This window comes from Notamacropus eugenii, chromosome 1 (assembly GCF_028372415.1).
Source record: "Notamacropus eugenii isolate mMacEug1 chromosome 1, mMacEug1.pri_v2, whole genome shotgun sequence".
NCBI classification, from domain to species: Eukaryota; Metazoa; Chordata; class Mammalia; order Diprotodontia; family Macropodidae; genus Notamacropus; species Notamacropus eugenii.
Window position 1 is genome coordinate 477,171,039 of NC_092872.1, and position 13,861 is coordinate 477,184,899.

Sequence of the window (13,861 nt, forward strand, 5' to 3'; positions counted from 1 at the left end):
CATTTACCAGCACACTCCTGTAACCTGTTTTGTGTCATTGATCCCTATGGCAATCTGGTTAAGCTATAGCCCCCTCCTTTCTCAGGATAATGTTTTACATGCATAGCATAAAATACATGGGATTACAAAACATACTGATAATTGAAACACAATTATCAAAATATTTTTTAAAAAAACAAGTTCAAAAAAAAAAAAAAAACAAACAAGTTCACCAACCCCAGGTTAAGGATCCCTGGACTGGATGATCTCTCTTTTCCAGTTCTAAATGCTCTGACCTTTCCTGATCTAATTAATTTCCTTCTCTGAATTCAGAATCTGAACCAAACAATTTATCCCTGATTCCATAGTGTTAGTATTGTCTCCCCACTGGATGGGATAAGTTCCTTGAGGGCAGGGACCATGTCTTCATGCATTTAGCACAGGACCAGATACACAATGAGTACCCAAGGAAATGCTTCTTCATTGAAACTGATCAGCTGCCTCACCTTGAAGGGTGAAGGCCACAAGGGAGTTGAGCTGTAGCCAAGGAGTGACTACAGCAAAGGTATGACCAGTGTTGGGGGAGGAGGGGTATATATGGCCAAGATGAAGAGCAAGGCATCCAGCCAGCTCTGTGGGTGCCCATGGGGAGGCTAGAAACAGTCTCTTCTCCTTGCCACTTGGCACAGGCAGCTCAGCCCTACTGGCAGAAACCTTAAAGCCCCTTTGTGCTGGGGGCTCCATAAGTCCCAATTTGGCCCCGGCCTGTGCTGACTGACCTAGGCACATGACTGGTTCCCTGAGGCAGAAACAGAATGTGTTTCATGCTGCCTGCTTGAAAAGTGATTTGACTGGCAGGATAGAAGCAGCCTGATCGCCTCTTCAGCCCTTCCACCCAAAAGATGGCATACAGTAGGGTAGATGTTCCCTGGCAGAAAGGTGATGGTGGAACTTGTGGCTTGAGATATAGACTAAGAGTTAAGGATCCTGGGTTCCTTTAACTACTGAAAAGAACACTCAACGTCCAGAATGAAATCTTCAGTTCAAATCTTCCTCGATACTAGCTATATGAGAATGTGACCATTTTTACCTCCCATGAGCCTCAGTTTTCTCTTATGCAAAATGGGGGGTAAAAAAGCTCATGTGACCTACTGCACAGGGTGAGGAAAGCACTCTGTAACCCTTACAGGGCTGTAGAAATGTGACTTATTATCATGTGAAAGGCACTTACCCTCTGGCTCCCTCAGGATCACCCCTAGGAGGGAATGGGTTATGTCAAAAGGGTGGGTGGGTGGCATCTTGCTGTCTATAGTGAAAACCCCAGTTCTCTGGAATATCTGTCTTCCCCTGGGAGGCAGGAATAAATTTACCAGGGAGGAAGCAAAGGTGGGGGGAGTTTGAGTCACACAGTAGACCAGTAGTAATATAAGGATTTGAACTCGGTTCCCATTTTTGAACCAGCATTCTATGACTGGACCATACTACCTCTCTGTCCTTTCTCTACCCTATAACTGAGTCTCTTATTTTTTTCTGGCTTATTTCCATGGCAACTACTACCATAACAATTATTATTACTCAATTCCTGCAGAATAGGGAAAAGTTTTTATCTGATTTGTTGGCTGGGACTGGCCCCTTCTCATCCAACAGGAGAGATTTCCCCTTGGAGATACACATAAATCAAGGACAGGGTATTCCTTCTGCCTGGAAAGAGATAATTGATAGAATATGTGTGGAACTGTCAGCAGATGGCAGTGACAAGATGCTTGTTTTTCATTAAGCAATTCTCGAGCAATGGGAGTCCAGTTAGCCAGATTCGGCCTCCTGATACCCAGCTCAAATCAACATCTGGTCCTGGGAGCACTGGGGTCCCTTGCCAAAGATCAATGCAAGCATATAGAGAAGAACTATCAGTGTGGATCATGGAATTTGCAAGGGGCAGGGTGGGGCTCTCCTCATCAGCTTCATCTCCACTACCACCATGCTTACTTACATCATGTTTTCCAGTTTATAAAGCACTTTGCTCAAAGCAATCTCATGAGTTAGGTAGGAGGCTACTGAACCAGATTAGACAAGTGGTAATAATGTCATGAACCAGAGTGTTAGTGACAGAAATGAATTACATGGGACAGAGACTGCGAGGAAAAATTGAAGAGATTGATTAATTATGGGACTCAAGAGAGGGAACACTCAACAATGACTATGAAATGACTCCCAGATCTGTATCTTCAGCCCTATGTTCTCCCTTGATTTTCAGTCCCACATCTCCAACTGCTTACTGGACACCTTCACCTGAATGTACTTCTAATGTTTCAAATTCCACAAATCCAAAACAAAACCTGTCTTCTTTCCTCCTAAATCTGTGTTTCATATGGGAAGACAGGCATACTCATATACTATAGGTGGACCTATAAATTGGTTCAAGCCAGAGGTGGGAACCTGTGGCCTCAAGGCCACATGTGACCCTCTAGATCCTCAAGTGCAGTCCTTTGACTGGATTAAGGGTCACACTTGAGGACCTAGAAGGCCACATGTGGCTTCTAGGTCGAAGGTTTCCAAGCAATCTGAAAAGCAATTTAGAGTTATGTTTAAAAAATAAAATGTCCATACCCTTTGACCCAGAGATCTCACTGCTAAGTATATACCCCAACAAGTTCAAAGACAGAAAGAAAGATGACAAAATATTCCTAGTAGGACTTCTTGTGATAGCAAAGAACTAGAAACAAAGTAGGTGGCTATTGTTTAGAAAAGGGTATGTGTACAAACTCCAGCACTTGAATGTCATGGGGTATGAGTGCTGTAAGAGATAAACACAAAGAATAAAGCACAATAAGTGAAGGAAAGATGTGAAACGACGCAGAGAAAAGCAGGAAAATTACACACAGTGATGACAATGGAAATGGAAAGAACAAATTGAACACTTTGTAATTAATAATAGCTAAGCTTGGTCCTAGGAGAGAGGCGAAAATGGACTTTCTTTGAAGAGGAAGTGTATTACATACACTGTCAGACTTAATTGGTTTTGCTGAACTGTCTTCTATTTAAAGTTTTGCTACGAGGAATGGCTTACTAGGGAGGAAAGGGGAGGGGCCAATGAAATGAAAATGAAAAGAATGTAATGTTAAAATGAAAGATATTCATAAAAGCAAAATTATATATATCCATAATATACATCCATGCATACGTATGTGTAACTACATATACACACAATCTGCATCTCCACCCAATTTCCTATCTCTGCTGTGAATGGTGGAAGATGTTTCTCTAACCAGTTCTGTGAGTCTTCACCCTTCCCTTCCCTATTTTAAAAATTCATTTCAAATCTTCAGTGACTTCATTTTCGCTTTAGTACCAAATACAATCTGGCCTTTCAAGGTCTCCCATAATCTGGACCAAACCTATCCATCCAACTTTATCCCTTAATTCAACTCCTTCACTGTACAGATTAGGAAGCTGAGGATAGGGAAATAAAGTGGCAGACATCAGAGAATGTGGGATGTGACCTCAAGCCCTCTGACTGGAGAGACAGTGTTCCCAAGTGAGTCCTTGCTCAGGGATTACTCTTGGGATAATACTTACTGGGGGCCCGGGGTCTCCAGGATCTCCGACTCCACCTGCTGTTCCAGGATGACCCTAGAAAGAGGGGTGGGGGGAATAATTGTGATGAGCTCATAGAAATACAACTTCTTACTTTAAGCCCTGCCCTATCTGTAGCTAAGGGAGCATCAAGGTCATGGACCAAGAGGCCAGATCCTTGGGAACCCTAAGCACTCTCCTCCTTAATGATGGGAAGGATGAATGGAAGGATCTTGGAGCATCTAGTTGAGCTATGAGGAGAAGAAGGCAAAGAGAAGGAAATGGGATGAAAGGAGAACTACCATGCCAGAGACAATCGATGAAACAACAAGCCTTTATTCAGCAATTACTTTGTAGGTGAAAATATCAGACTGGAGCTCAGGGGGAGCCAAAAACAAAAACAAAGCAGTCCTGGACCTCAAGGAGCTTACATTCTATTGGATGATATAACCTGTGATATACAGGCAAACAAAAACTATTCACAAAATCAGTATGAGGTAAATTTGGAAGGTGAGAGCATTAGCAGCTGGGAAAGACCAGGAAAAGGGTCAAGGTTTGAGCAGAAATCTGAAGGAAACCAAGGGGTAGAAGTGAGGTGAGAAAGAATACCAAACATGGGGGACCACCAAGGACCACCAATGGAGTGAGAACCATAGGAAGGCCAGCTTTGCTGGAGCTGAGAATGTAGGAATGAGTAATGAATAATAAGGCTAGAAAACTGGGTCAGGGCTAGGTCATGAAGGGCTTTAAAAGCTAAACAGAGAAACTTCTATTTGCTATTAGCAGCAATAGGGAGCCACTGGAGTTCATAGAGAAGGGGAATGGCATGATCAGACCTGCACTTTAGGAAAAGAGAGAGTGGAGATAGAGTTAGGGAATGCAGACTTACTCCTTACCATCGACCCCTTGGCTCCAGGAGCACCTGGTGGTCCCATTGCACCTCGGCCACCCTTCAGTAAAGGAGAAACATCAATGAGTGCATGGGAATTAAGTGATCAATAAGCATTTATTAAGCACCTCTTATGTACCAGGCATTCTGCGAGGCTGGGAAGGTCAAAAACAAAAGGGAAATAGTCTCTGCCCTCAAGGAACATTCCTTTGGTATTTCCTGCAAATATCTCACTATACATGATCTAAGCACAAAATAAATGCAAGGGTGATTTTGAGGGGAGGGGAAGGCAGGCTAGGGGTTAGAAAGTGACACTTAAGCTGAGTCTTAAAGGACACAAGGTATTCTCAGAGTTCATCTCAAATACTTAAAAATTGTGTAACCCTGGGCAAGTCACTTAACCTCTCTCAGCCCCAGTTTCCTCATCTGTAAAACGAGGATACTAATAGCACCTACCTCACAGAGCTGATATGAGAATCAAGTGTAATAAGTGTTTAAAGTGTGATATAAATGTTAGTTATCATTACTATCATTAGCATATAGAGCGAGGATTGTTATGGGAACTGCCATATTTCTGAATGTCTGCTGTCCTGGGGTTTAACCGCTCCTGTCTATATGGACATCACCTAGTCATGTCTGGCATCAGTCATCAGCCACAGATGTATCTATTCCCAACTGAGATACAGGATTGGGATGAGATTAGTGGGATAAAGTTCCCATTGATGGCATGGAACAATCTTCTTCCTTCCTGCCCATTGCCATGTCACCATCTCCCTCTTTTATATAACATTTCACTTTGTCTAGGAATCCTTGAACAACAAAATTCCCTAGTCCCAATCTATTCACACAACCTCTGACGCCTTCCCTCCCCTTTACCATTCAACATGCCTGGATAAAGATTGCATCCAAGGCCCTTCACAATCTAAATCCAGTCTCTATATACCCTGTGCTCCAACCAGCAGGAAACAACTGTGGGCTAGAGGGAAGACACCTAATATGTATTCCGAAGGCCTGACTTTGAATGCTGGATCTATAAGGTGCTTGCTGGGGTACTCCGGGCTGGTAATTTCACCTCATCTGTAGAATGGGGATGATAATTCTTGAACTACTAACAGCATAAGGTTGTTGTAAAGATCAAATGAAATGATATGAATACATTCAGCCCTTCAGCTCCTGTCATTATTATTACTCATTTTTTCCTGAAAATGCTGTCTCATACCTTATTCAAGCTATTCCCTTTGCCTGGAATGTTTCCTCTTTCATTTCCTGTTAAACTCCTACTCAACCTTCCAATACTAGCTCTTCCATGAGTCTTCCTTGATTATTTCAGCCAGCAAAATCTCTCCTCTGCAGAATTCTCAAAGCATTGTTTGTGCCCCTCCTTACTGCGATCTACCTTCTGTCGTTATCTGTGTAGCCTTAGATGACAAGTTCTCTGAGAGCTCCCCAAAAGCTTAGTCTGGTACCATCCTTCGGGGGCTCCAAAATGTTTGCTGAACAACATGTAAACCTAGACAGGGCCAGAATCTCCAGGTGGCCAGCCCTCTGAAATCACCTCCCACACACAAGTGAGGGTTTTCCTTCAGCAGAGATGGTTCTGATTAAGGAACTGCTAATTATATTGTTCCTTTTGATTCCTATTTGGTACCATTTGGTTCTGGTTTAAGTTTGGCTTGGGCTAGGTTGGACCTACAGATGTCGATGTGTCAACAGAAGGCATTTCCTTCCCTTCCCACCCTTCCCATCCCTTCACTCTTCTACTAATACACCCCAACTCCCTGGTTGCCTGAACAAGAACTGGATTCTGAGGAGTTGATCGATGGATCAGGTGCTCAACAAATGGGCAGTTACACTGAACATTTATTTTGGACTGAGCCTTGTGCAGGGTGGGATGTTGGTGTGTAAGATGTGGACTCTGCCTACAAGGGGCATTCACAGACTGACCTTGTTTTCAATAAGTTCATTACAATCTTAGCGTTCACTCGGGGTCCAAGATTTTGTCCCTGGGTCTAGCTAAGCCTCTGTTTGGATGGTCATCTCTAACATTAGGGGTACCTCTCTGGAAGTGGCCCTGCCCATGGAGAAGCATCCTGAATCCACAGAGAAGATAGATCTACTCAAGAACCAAGCTCTGTGCTTAGCAGGTACTACCCTGGCTGTTGTGACCTCTGGAGAACCAGGTTGTGTCTATACCGTATCTACATAAGATATACTTTATGTGTATTGGGTTGGGAGGTGGGAGTGACAATCTGTAATGTCATTTAACCTGTTTGCTTTAGTCTCTTCATCGGTAAAATAGGGTTAATAACAGCACCTAGCTCTCAAGGTTATTGAGAGGCTCAGATGAGCTATAATAATTGTAAAGTGTTTTGTAGTAAGTGCTACATAAATGTTAGTTATTATTATTACCAATGTATCACATTCCCAAATAGATTTCTGGTGGGCTAAAGTGAAATAAAATTCTCTCTCCTTGAGGGATCAGGAAATGGAAATGGCCATCTCTTTTAGCTTTATACTCAATAAAGTATTTTCAGAGAAAAAGCAAATCCACTCAAGACATGTGGATCACTTCCCAAATCCATCACCTAATGCACTATTATGTAGTCAAATGGATGGACACATCTAAAGAGTCCATACTGAGGCCCATGTGGCTGTGCCACTCTGGTCCTATTAACCAGCCCTCAGGGTTCTGGATAGCCCTGAGAAATCACAGTGGGCAGGTAAGAGAAAGTAAAGAGAGACCTGATATATGGAGGGGAAGCCAAGTGGTCCTGAAGGGAGGGATAGTTATGCACTAAAAGGAATGGAAGCCAGGAAACAAATGCAAGGCAGCCATGGAGAACAGCAGACAATGGTCCTTTGACAGCTCAGTCCCTAGCCCCCAAATGCCAAGTTGCAACTTCTGGCAACAGAGCTTGTTCAGGTCCTTGGACAAGGAACAACAGAGCTAAGAGTAAACTGAGACAGGGTTTTAAATTCCTAAAACAGCAGCTTCCATCACCTTCCCCCACCCCCAAAATGTGCAGGGCTCCTTTATTTATTTTTAAAAATACAACCTACCTTCTCTCCGATGATTCCTGGCTCTCCAACCAGTCCGATAAATCCCATCAGGCCCTATGAGAAACATTTTTTTTAAGAAGGAAATAAAGTGAATTTGGGCATGTGTTGGGCTGTTTAAAAAATGGTGCTGTGTTTTTTTTTCTTTTCCCTTAGCTGAATTCTCCAAGTGTCTCTAGTTTACTGAACAGTAATTATTGGCGGACAGCAGGACTGCTGGAGAGAGGAGGGTTTGTCCCACTCTAGCCTCCCTCGCTCCAGCTGGTTCAACTTTTTGAGCCAACTGGAGGATGGAATGCCAGGGTTTCTGTGAGCTGCACACCCTCTGCCTACCCCAGGGATGGGTTTTGGCGGGTGGCCAGGGCAGCAAAGTCTTCTAACACAGAGGTGTCAAACACAGCAACCTGAGGGACTCAACACTCCTGAATGCTGCCCAGACCACATAAAAATATAATTAGAAAATATTTCACAAAATGAATAAAAATGCAATAGAACATAGATAACACTAATACATGGTTTTCTAAGGGATCCTTATAAAGGGTTTATTGGCCTCCTTTTCTAGTTGAGTATGATACCTCTGATCTAATACAATTCAAAGGAGAAGGGGGAAAGATAGCCTGGAAGCAATGAGAAGAAGCTGTCCCATTAGGACTTTGTTCCCATTTCTGTGTGTCCTTGTTGCTACTAAGTGAGAAATCAAGAAATCCCGCACCTGGATAAAGAAACTGAATGTACACAGACCAAGCCAAGAAAGCTGATCAAAATCTGGAAATCTGAGAACTTTTACTATCTTTGCAAACCTTTCTTCTTCTCATTATTGAAAGGGAACACATAATAATTGTTGGTGTTCCTTTAAATTTCAACTGTCGTGGTAAAATTACTCTGTGTTCTAAGAATGCCTGCCCTATGGGCCAGAATTCAAAGTTTATTCCCATTTTAGGGGGGAAAAGGATGGGGACAGAAAGCCCAGTAAGGGACTTGAAAAAAGTCATACAGACAGACAGCACTTAGAAGCTCGGGTATCTGATTCCCTTTCCAGTAGACCCTTTGCTTTCTCCTTTGAAGGAGACTGGAAGATGAGGTTTGATGGAATTTTGCAAAGATGGCTTTAGGGGTAGAGAGAATGGGGGATGGGGGGTAGAGGGCCAACACAATTCAGTTTTCAGCGGATGACTTCTTTTGCAGAATGAATTTTAAAACATACTAAGACCTGCTTCTTAATCTGCCAAATTTTTGGCAAGAAGTGAGTGATACTTATTTGCACCCATTTGGAAAAAGAAGTTACCTGCTCTGATACATTGTACTGTTGTATGGTTATCAGCAGATTAATTAGAAGAACCTTAAGTAACCAACCATTTGATTAACTCTTCATGATCCAAAGGGAGATTTTAAGAGGGCATAAAATTGTTGCCAAATACAGAAAGAACATTCGACATTCAATGGATGTTTGTAAAGCAAGAGGACTGCGCTGGGCACTGGGCATGTGTGGGGGTGGGGGAGGGAGAAAAAGTTTTGAAAAGAATTTGTATTTCTCCACCTTTTCTCTCCTAGAAATGCAAATTCTTTCACATTAAATTAATTTAGTTTAATTCAACACATATTTATCAAATGCCTACTACAGGCAAATGTAGTATTAGTCCTGGTTTATTCACTGAATTAGATGGCACTTGATGGAACAGCATGAGATGAATCAGCAACTCCACCTTCAATGCTAGTGTACTCCAGGATGGGCTACACTTATTTCCTTTTATTTGGAACAGAGGCTTTCTATAACTCCTCCCCACTTTAGAAGGCCCAGGACAATTCAGACATCCTCCTTTACCTACTGCCACTTTCTAGGAAGCTAATCATCCCCCCTCAATGCCCAGAAACAGAAGAATAGTACTGCTATGAAGGAACCAAAACAAAGGACTTCACGGTTAGATTTTATTTGGTGACACTGGCACACGGGGCAGCTAGTGGCACTAAGTAGAACAGTAGGTCTGCCATCAGTAAGATCTGAGTTCAAATCCAGCCTCAGACAATTCCTAGCTGTGTGATCCTGGGCAAGTCATTTAACCTCGTTTTGTCTCAGTTTCCTCATCTATAAAATGAGCTGGATATCTTTGCTAAGAAAACAACAAATGGGATGACAAAGAGTCAAACATCACTAAACAACAACAATTAGAACACTATTCATTTATGCCAGAAACAAGTGCAGAGACACCATTATTTGTAAGTAACACAAGAGAGCATAGAGAAGCTGCCTGGTGTAGTGGATACGGCACTGGACTTGGAAGGAGGAAGATCTGAATTCAAATGCTAGCTCAGACACTTACTAACTTTGTGATCTTGGACTTGCATGTGAGCTCTACCACTTACTGGTGGTCTGACTTGTCCTCTTAAGAATGAGGAGATTAACTAGATGTCTTCTGGGGTCTCTTCCCATTCAGATATCCTGCAAATATATGATGTTCCCTCTGACTTACCCATACTATTATTAAACTTATACCACCAAGAAGATCAAAGAAGGAGAGAAAGGACATATATGCACAAGCACAAAAATATGTATTGCAGCTTTTTGTAGTGACAAAAAACTGCTGACTACGATGGTATCCCATAAAGTGGGGAATGGCTGAACAAATTATGGTATGAGAATGGAATGGAATGCTCTAAGATAGGAAGAAAAAAGACAGTTTTAGGCAAACCTGGAAAGATTTGTTATGAATTGACATAAAATGGGCAGAACCTGGAGAACAATTTCTATAATAACAACAAAATTATAAAAAAAAAACCCACTGGTTGAAAAGACTTAAGAATTCTGATGAACACAATGGCCTTTCTTTTGAAAGTCTGAATTCTGTGGATGCTCTAAGGCACAGTATGAGGATGCTTGCAAGAAAAAGGCACATGGTCCTGGAGCTTGAGACATAATATGGAAAAGGGGAACACGCTGTTGCTCGCCAAAGAATATTTCTCCTTGCCTGCTCTGAGGGAAACAATTTCCTCTGATTCTGAAAGCTCTGAATAGCCCAGAAGCATCTGCTCTGCACTCATGGGACTTCTAGGGTAGAGATGGTTGCTTTCTCTATTATTACTCCCAGTCACATCTTAGAAACAAGTTTTCTGACTGTCTCTTTCCATTCACCTCTGCCAGTGACTCCTTGGGACCCCATAGTCAAAGGGTTAACGACAGATGGTCACTCTGCACGGGGCCCCATCCCAAGAATGCCAATGGAAGTACATCAAGGAAGCTCTGTGCTAAGGGGCCACTCCCTGCCAGGTTGGCTGAGGAAAAGCAGAAATTTCATAGCTACTTTATATTTATGGGTTACTGGGTATTGGATCCCAGACAGGTCATAAACCTCTAACAAGAATTCAAACAGAATTATAATGAATAGCTTTCATACAGTCAGGCCTCCTGGGGCCAGCCTAGTGGCATGCATATTGCTAAATACACCACCCCAGAAAACACCTGGAAGACTAGGGCAGAAATCTCCCAGCTGAGGCCGCCATGATTGCGGATTCTCCATGTTCTTTCTAAGAACCTGGTTTTGACGACCCTGTCAGCTTCTCCTGCTTAGCACCCAAGCAGAAGAGGAGAAATTCCCTTCTGGGTCCTAACATTTGACATTAATTGATAATAATTAATAATTAACAGCAATTCTCTAAGACTGTAAGTTGAAAAGAAGGTACCAGGTCTGCATTTGGTAGTGAAAGCTCCATATTTGAGGTCTCTACACTGTTTAGATTATAGGTTCATTTATAAAATATACTAGCTTACATTAATAGGGATCTTAAAAGCTTGTAAAGCACCATATATAGTCTCATTAATTCTCTAGGCAGGTGTTACAAGTATTATTATTCCCATTTTACAGATGAGAAAACCAAGGCTTGGAAATAGAAAGTGGTTTGCCCAAAGTCTCATAAGTAGCAAATGGTAGGTCTGGAACATGAACCCAGGTATCCTGATTCCTAATCCAGGTCTCTTTCTATCCATTACATTAGGCTACCTCTATGCCAAGTGTCTCCAGATGAAGGCAGAAGACCATGGAGGAAAGAGACAACAACCTGAACACTTCCTCATGCCATGAGATGTATCACATTCCCCCCACAGATCTACACTATCCCAAGTGTAGTGTAGGTACTGTGAAGCCCTTGGTCCACTGCCTGCACGACACATACTCTCAGTTTTGCTAATAGAGAGATGGCTTGGTTGTAAATCTTCGCCTTAAGTACTGGGAATATAGTAGGTGGAGGGAAAATAAAATTGACCTGAAAGTCAAGAAGCTTGGACTTGGACCTTGGATCTGTTACTTATCAATATTAACTCATTTAGATATAGCATTGACAGGCTAACAAAATGCTTTCCTCACCATGTCCCTGTAAAGTGAATGGTGTAGCCCCACTTTACATGAGAGGACACTGAAGCTGGCAGCAGGTCAGAAAGCTAATATATGGTCATAACCAAGATTTGACTATAGGTTTCCTGACTCCAAGTTCAAAGCTCTCACTACTGTGTGATATACTACATAACTGTGAGCAAATCACAATCTCTGAGTATCTTTGTTTCCTCATCCGTAAAATAAGGGAGTTAGGCTACGGTCTTTCAGGTCTCATTCAACTCATAATGTATGATTCTGAGTCTGGAGATCTAGGGCCTCCTCCCAGACCTTTTAATAATTCACTGTACAACTGAAACCAAACCACTCTCTGCCCCTGGGCCCCACTTTCTCCACCAGGAAAATGAGCCTAGAGGACCTTTAAGGACTCTTCCAGTTATCACTTTTCTAACGTCCCTTACAGAACTCTTACATCCTAATCGTTCCCTTTTCAATATTTGTTCTTTTTTTTTTTTTTTGACTCCGGCTCCCATGTTAGCTGATTAACGATATCAGCTCTAGGCTCAAGATAAGTTGCCAGGTATTTATTAAGCACCTACTGCACTGTTCTAGCCCAGATATAAAAGCAGAAAAAAAGTCTGGTCTGTGCCTTGGAGAAGCTGCCAGCCCAGCAGTCCTGGCTCTATGTCTTTACTCTGGCTACTGGCTTAGCCAAAAGGACTACTGATGAGGAGACCTTTCACTTTGAAAGGTCTGTTAGATTTGGCATTGGACAACCAGGGTTCAAGTCTTAGCTCTGGCACTTACTGTGTGACCTTGGTCAATCAATCAGTGAGTATTTATCAAATACCTACTATGCACCAGTCACTATGCAAGTATCTACTATGTGCCAGCCACTAAGCTAACTGGGGAGACAAAGAAAAAAATAAAGCAAAAATAGTCCCTGCCTTCAAGAACCTTATACTCTAATGAGGGAAATAGCAAGGATAAAATAATGAAAACAAGATATACAGAGTACAAATGAAGGAATAACTGAAAAAGTATTTTTTTTCAGATGCACAGAACCTTCTAAGCTAATGCTCTCACATTCTAATGGGGAGATGATACATTTACAAGGATTGAGCTGCGAGTCAGAGCAGATGAAAGGTAGCCTTAGATAGCACAGCACCAGCAGCCTGGAGTGAGAGGTGAGAGGCCTCCTATAGAAGCTTGAGTTTGAGCTGAGTCATGAAAGGAGAAAAGAATTCTCAGAAGTGGAGACAAGGATCCAGCACTGCAGGCAAGGGAGGCAGCCTCTAGAAAGGCACTGAGCCAGGGGACTGAGCATCCTATTAGAAGAACAGCAAGAAAGCTGGATCAAACAGTGCGTGGAGGGGAGTAACGTGTAAAAAGACTGGAAAAACAGCAAGGGGACCATTGTGAAGGGCTTTAAATGGCAAACAGAGGAATTTGGTTTTGATCCTAGAAGCAATAGGAACTCAACTTTCTTACTTGTGGAATAAAGGGATGGATCTCATGGGTTATTAACCTAGAATCCATGAACTTTAAAAAAATATGTTTTGATAACTGTATTTCAGTATATTTATTTTCTTTTGCAGTTCTATATATTTTATTTTATGCATTTAAAAGTATTATTCTGTGAAGGGCTCCATAGGCTTCACCAGATTGTCAAGTGGGTCTATGACAACAAAATATGTCAAGCGGCTTTGGTCTGAATGGATCTACAAGGTCTCTTTGAGCTCTATGTTTATGATCATATGGGACAACAACAGATAATGTGGGAGGGGAAGGAAGGTCAGGGCAATGAAGAACCATCCTCTCATTTGCAATTCTGCATCTGCTTTAAGGATCCTCTACTATCAATCAATCAAAAAGCAATTAAGAAGTGCCTACTATATGTCAGGCACGTTGCTGAGCACTGGAGATACAAAAAGAGGCAAAAGACAGTCCCTGCCTTCAAAGGGCTCCAGATAACCATGAGGAACCCAATAGCTCACAGTTCCCCTGGGGGAGTCAGACAGACTATTTGTTAGTTAGTTCT

The 13,861-nt window shown here is 42.3% G+C and overlaps 1 protein-coding gene across 3 annotated transcripts in view; it reads right to left on the reverse strand.

Annotated features, from left to right (window-relative positions):
- COL27A1 (collagen type XXVII alpha 1 chain) overlaps positions 1 to 13,861 on the reverse strand; it is a 242,942-nt gene that overhangs the window by 88,343 nt on the left and 140,738 nt on the right. For all 3 annotated transcript variants that reach the window (XM_072632427.1, XM_072632426.1, XM_072632425.1), the window contains exons 25-27: positions 7,502 to 7,555; positions 4,449 to 4,502; positions 3,556 to 3,609 (exon numbers count right to left, since the gene is read on the reverse strand). In XM_072632427.1, the coding sequence (XP_072488528.1) occupies positions 3,556 to 3,609; positions 4,449 to 4,502; positions 7,502 to 7,555 (162 nt within the window). The remainder of the gene's footprint in view (positions 1 to 3,555; positions 3,610 to 4,448; positions 4,503 to 7,501; positions 7,556 to 13,861) is intronic.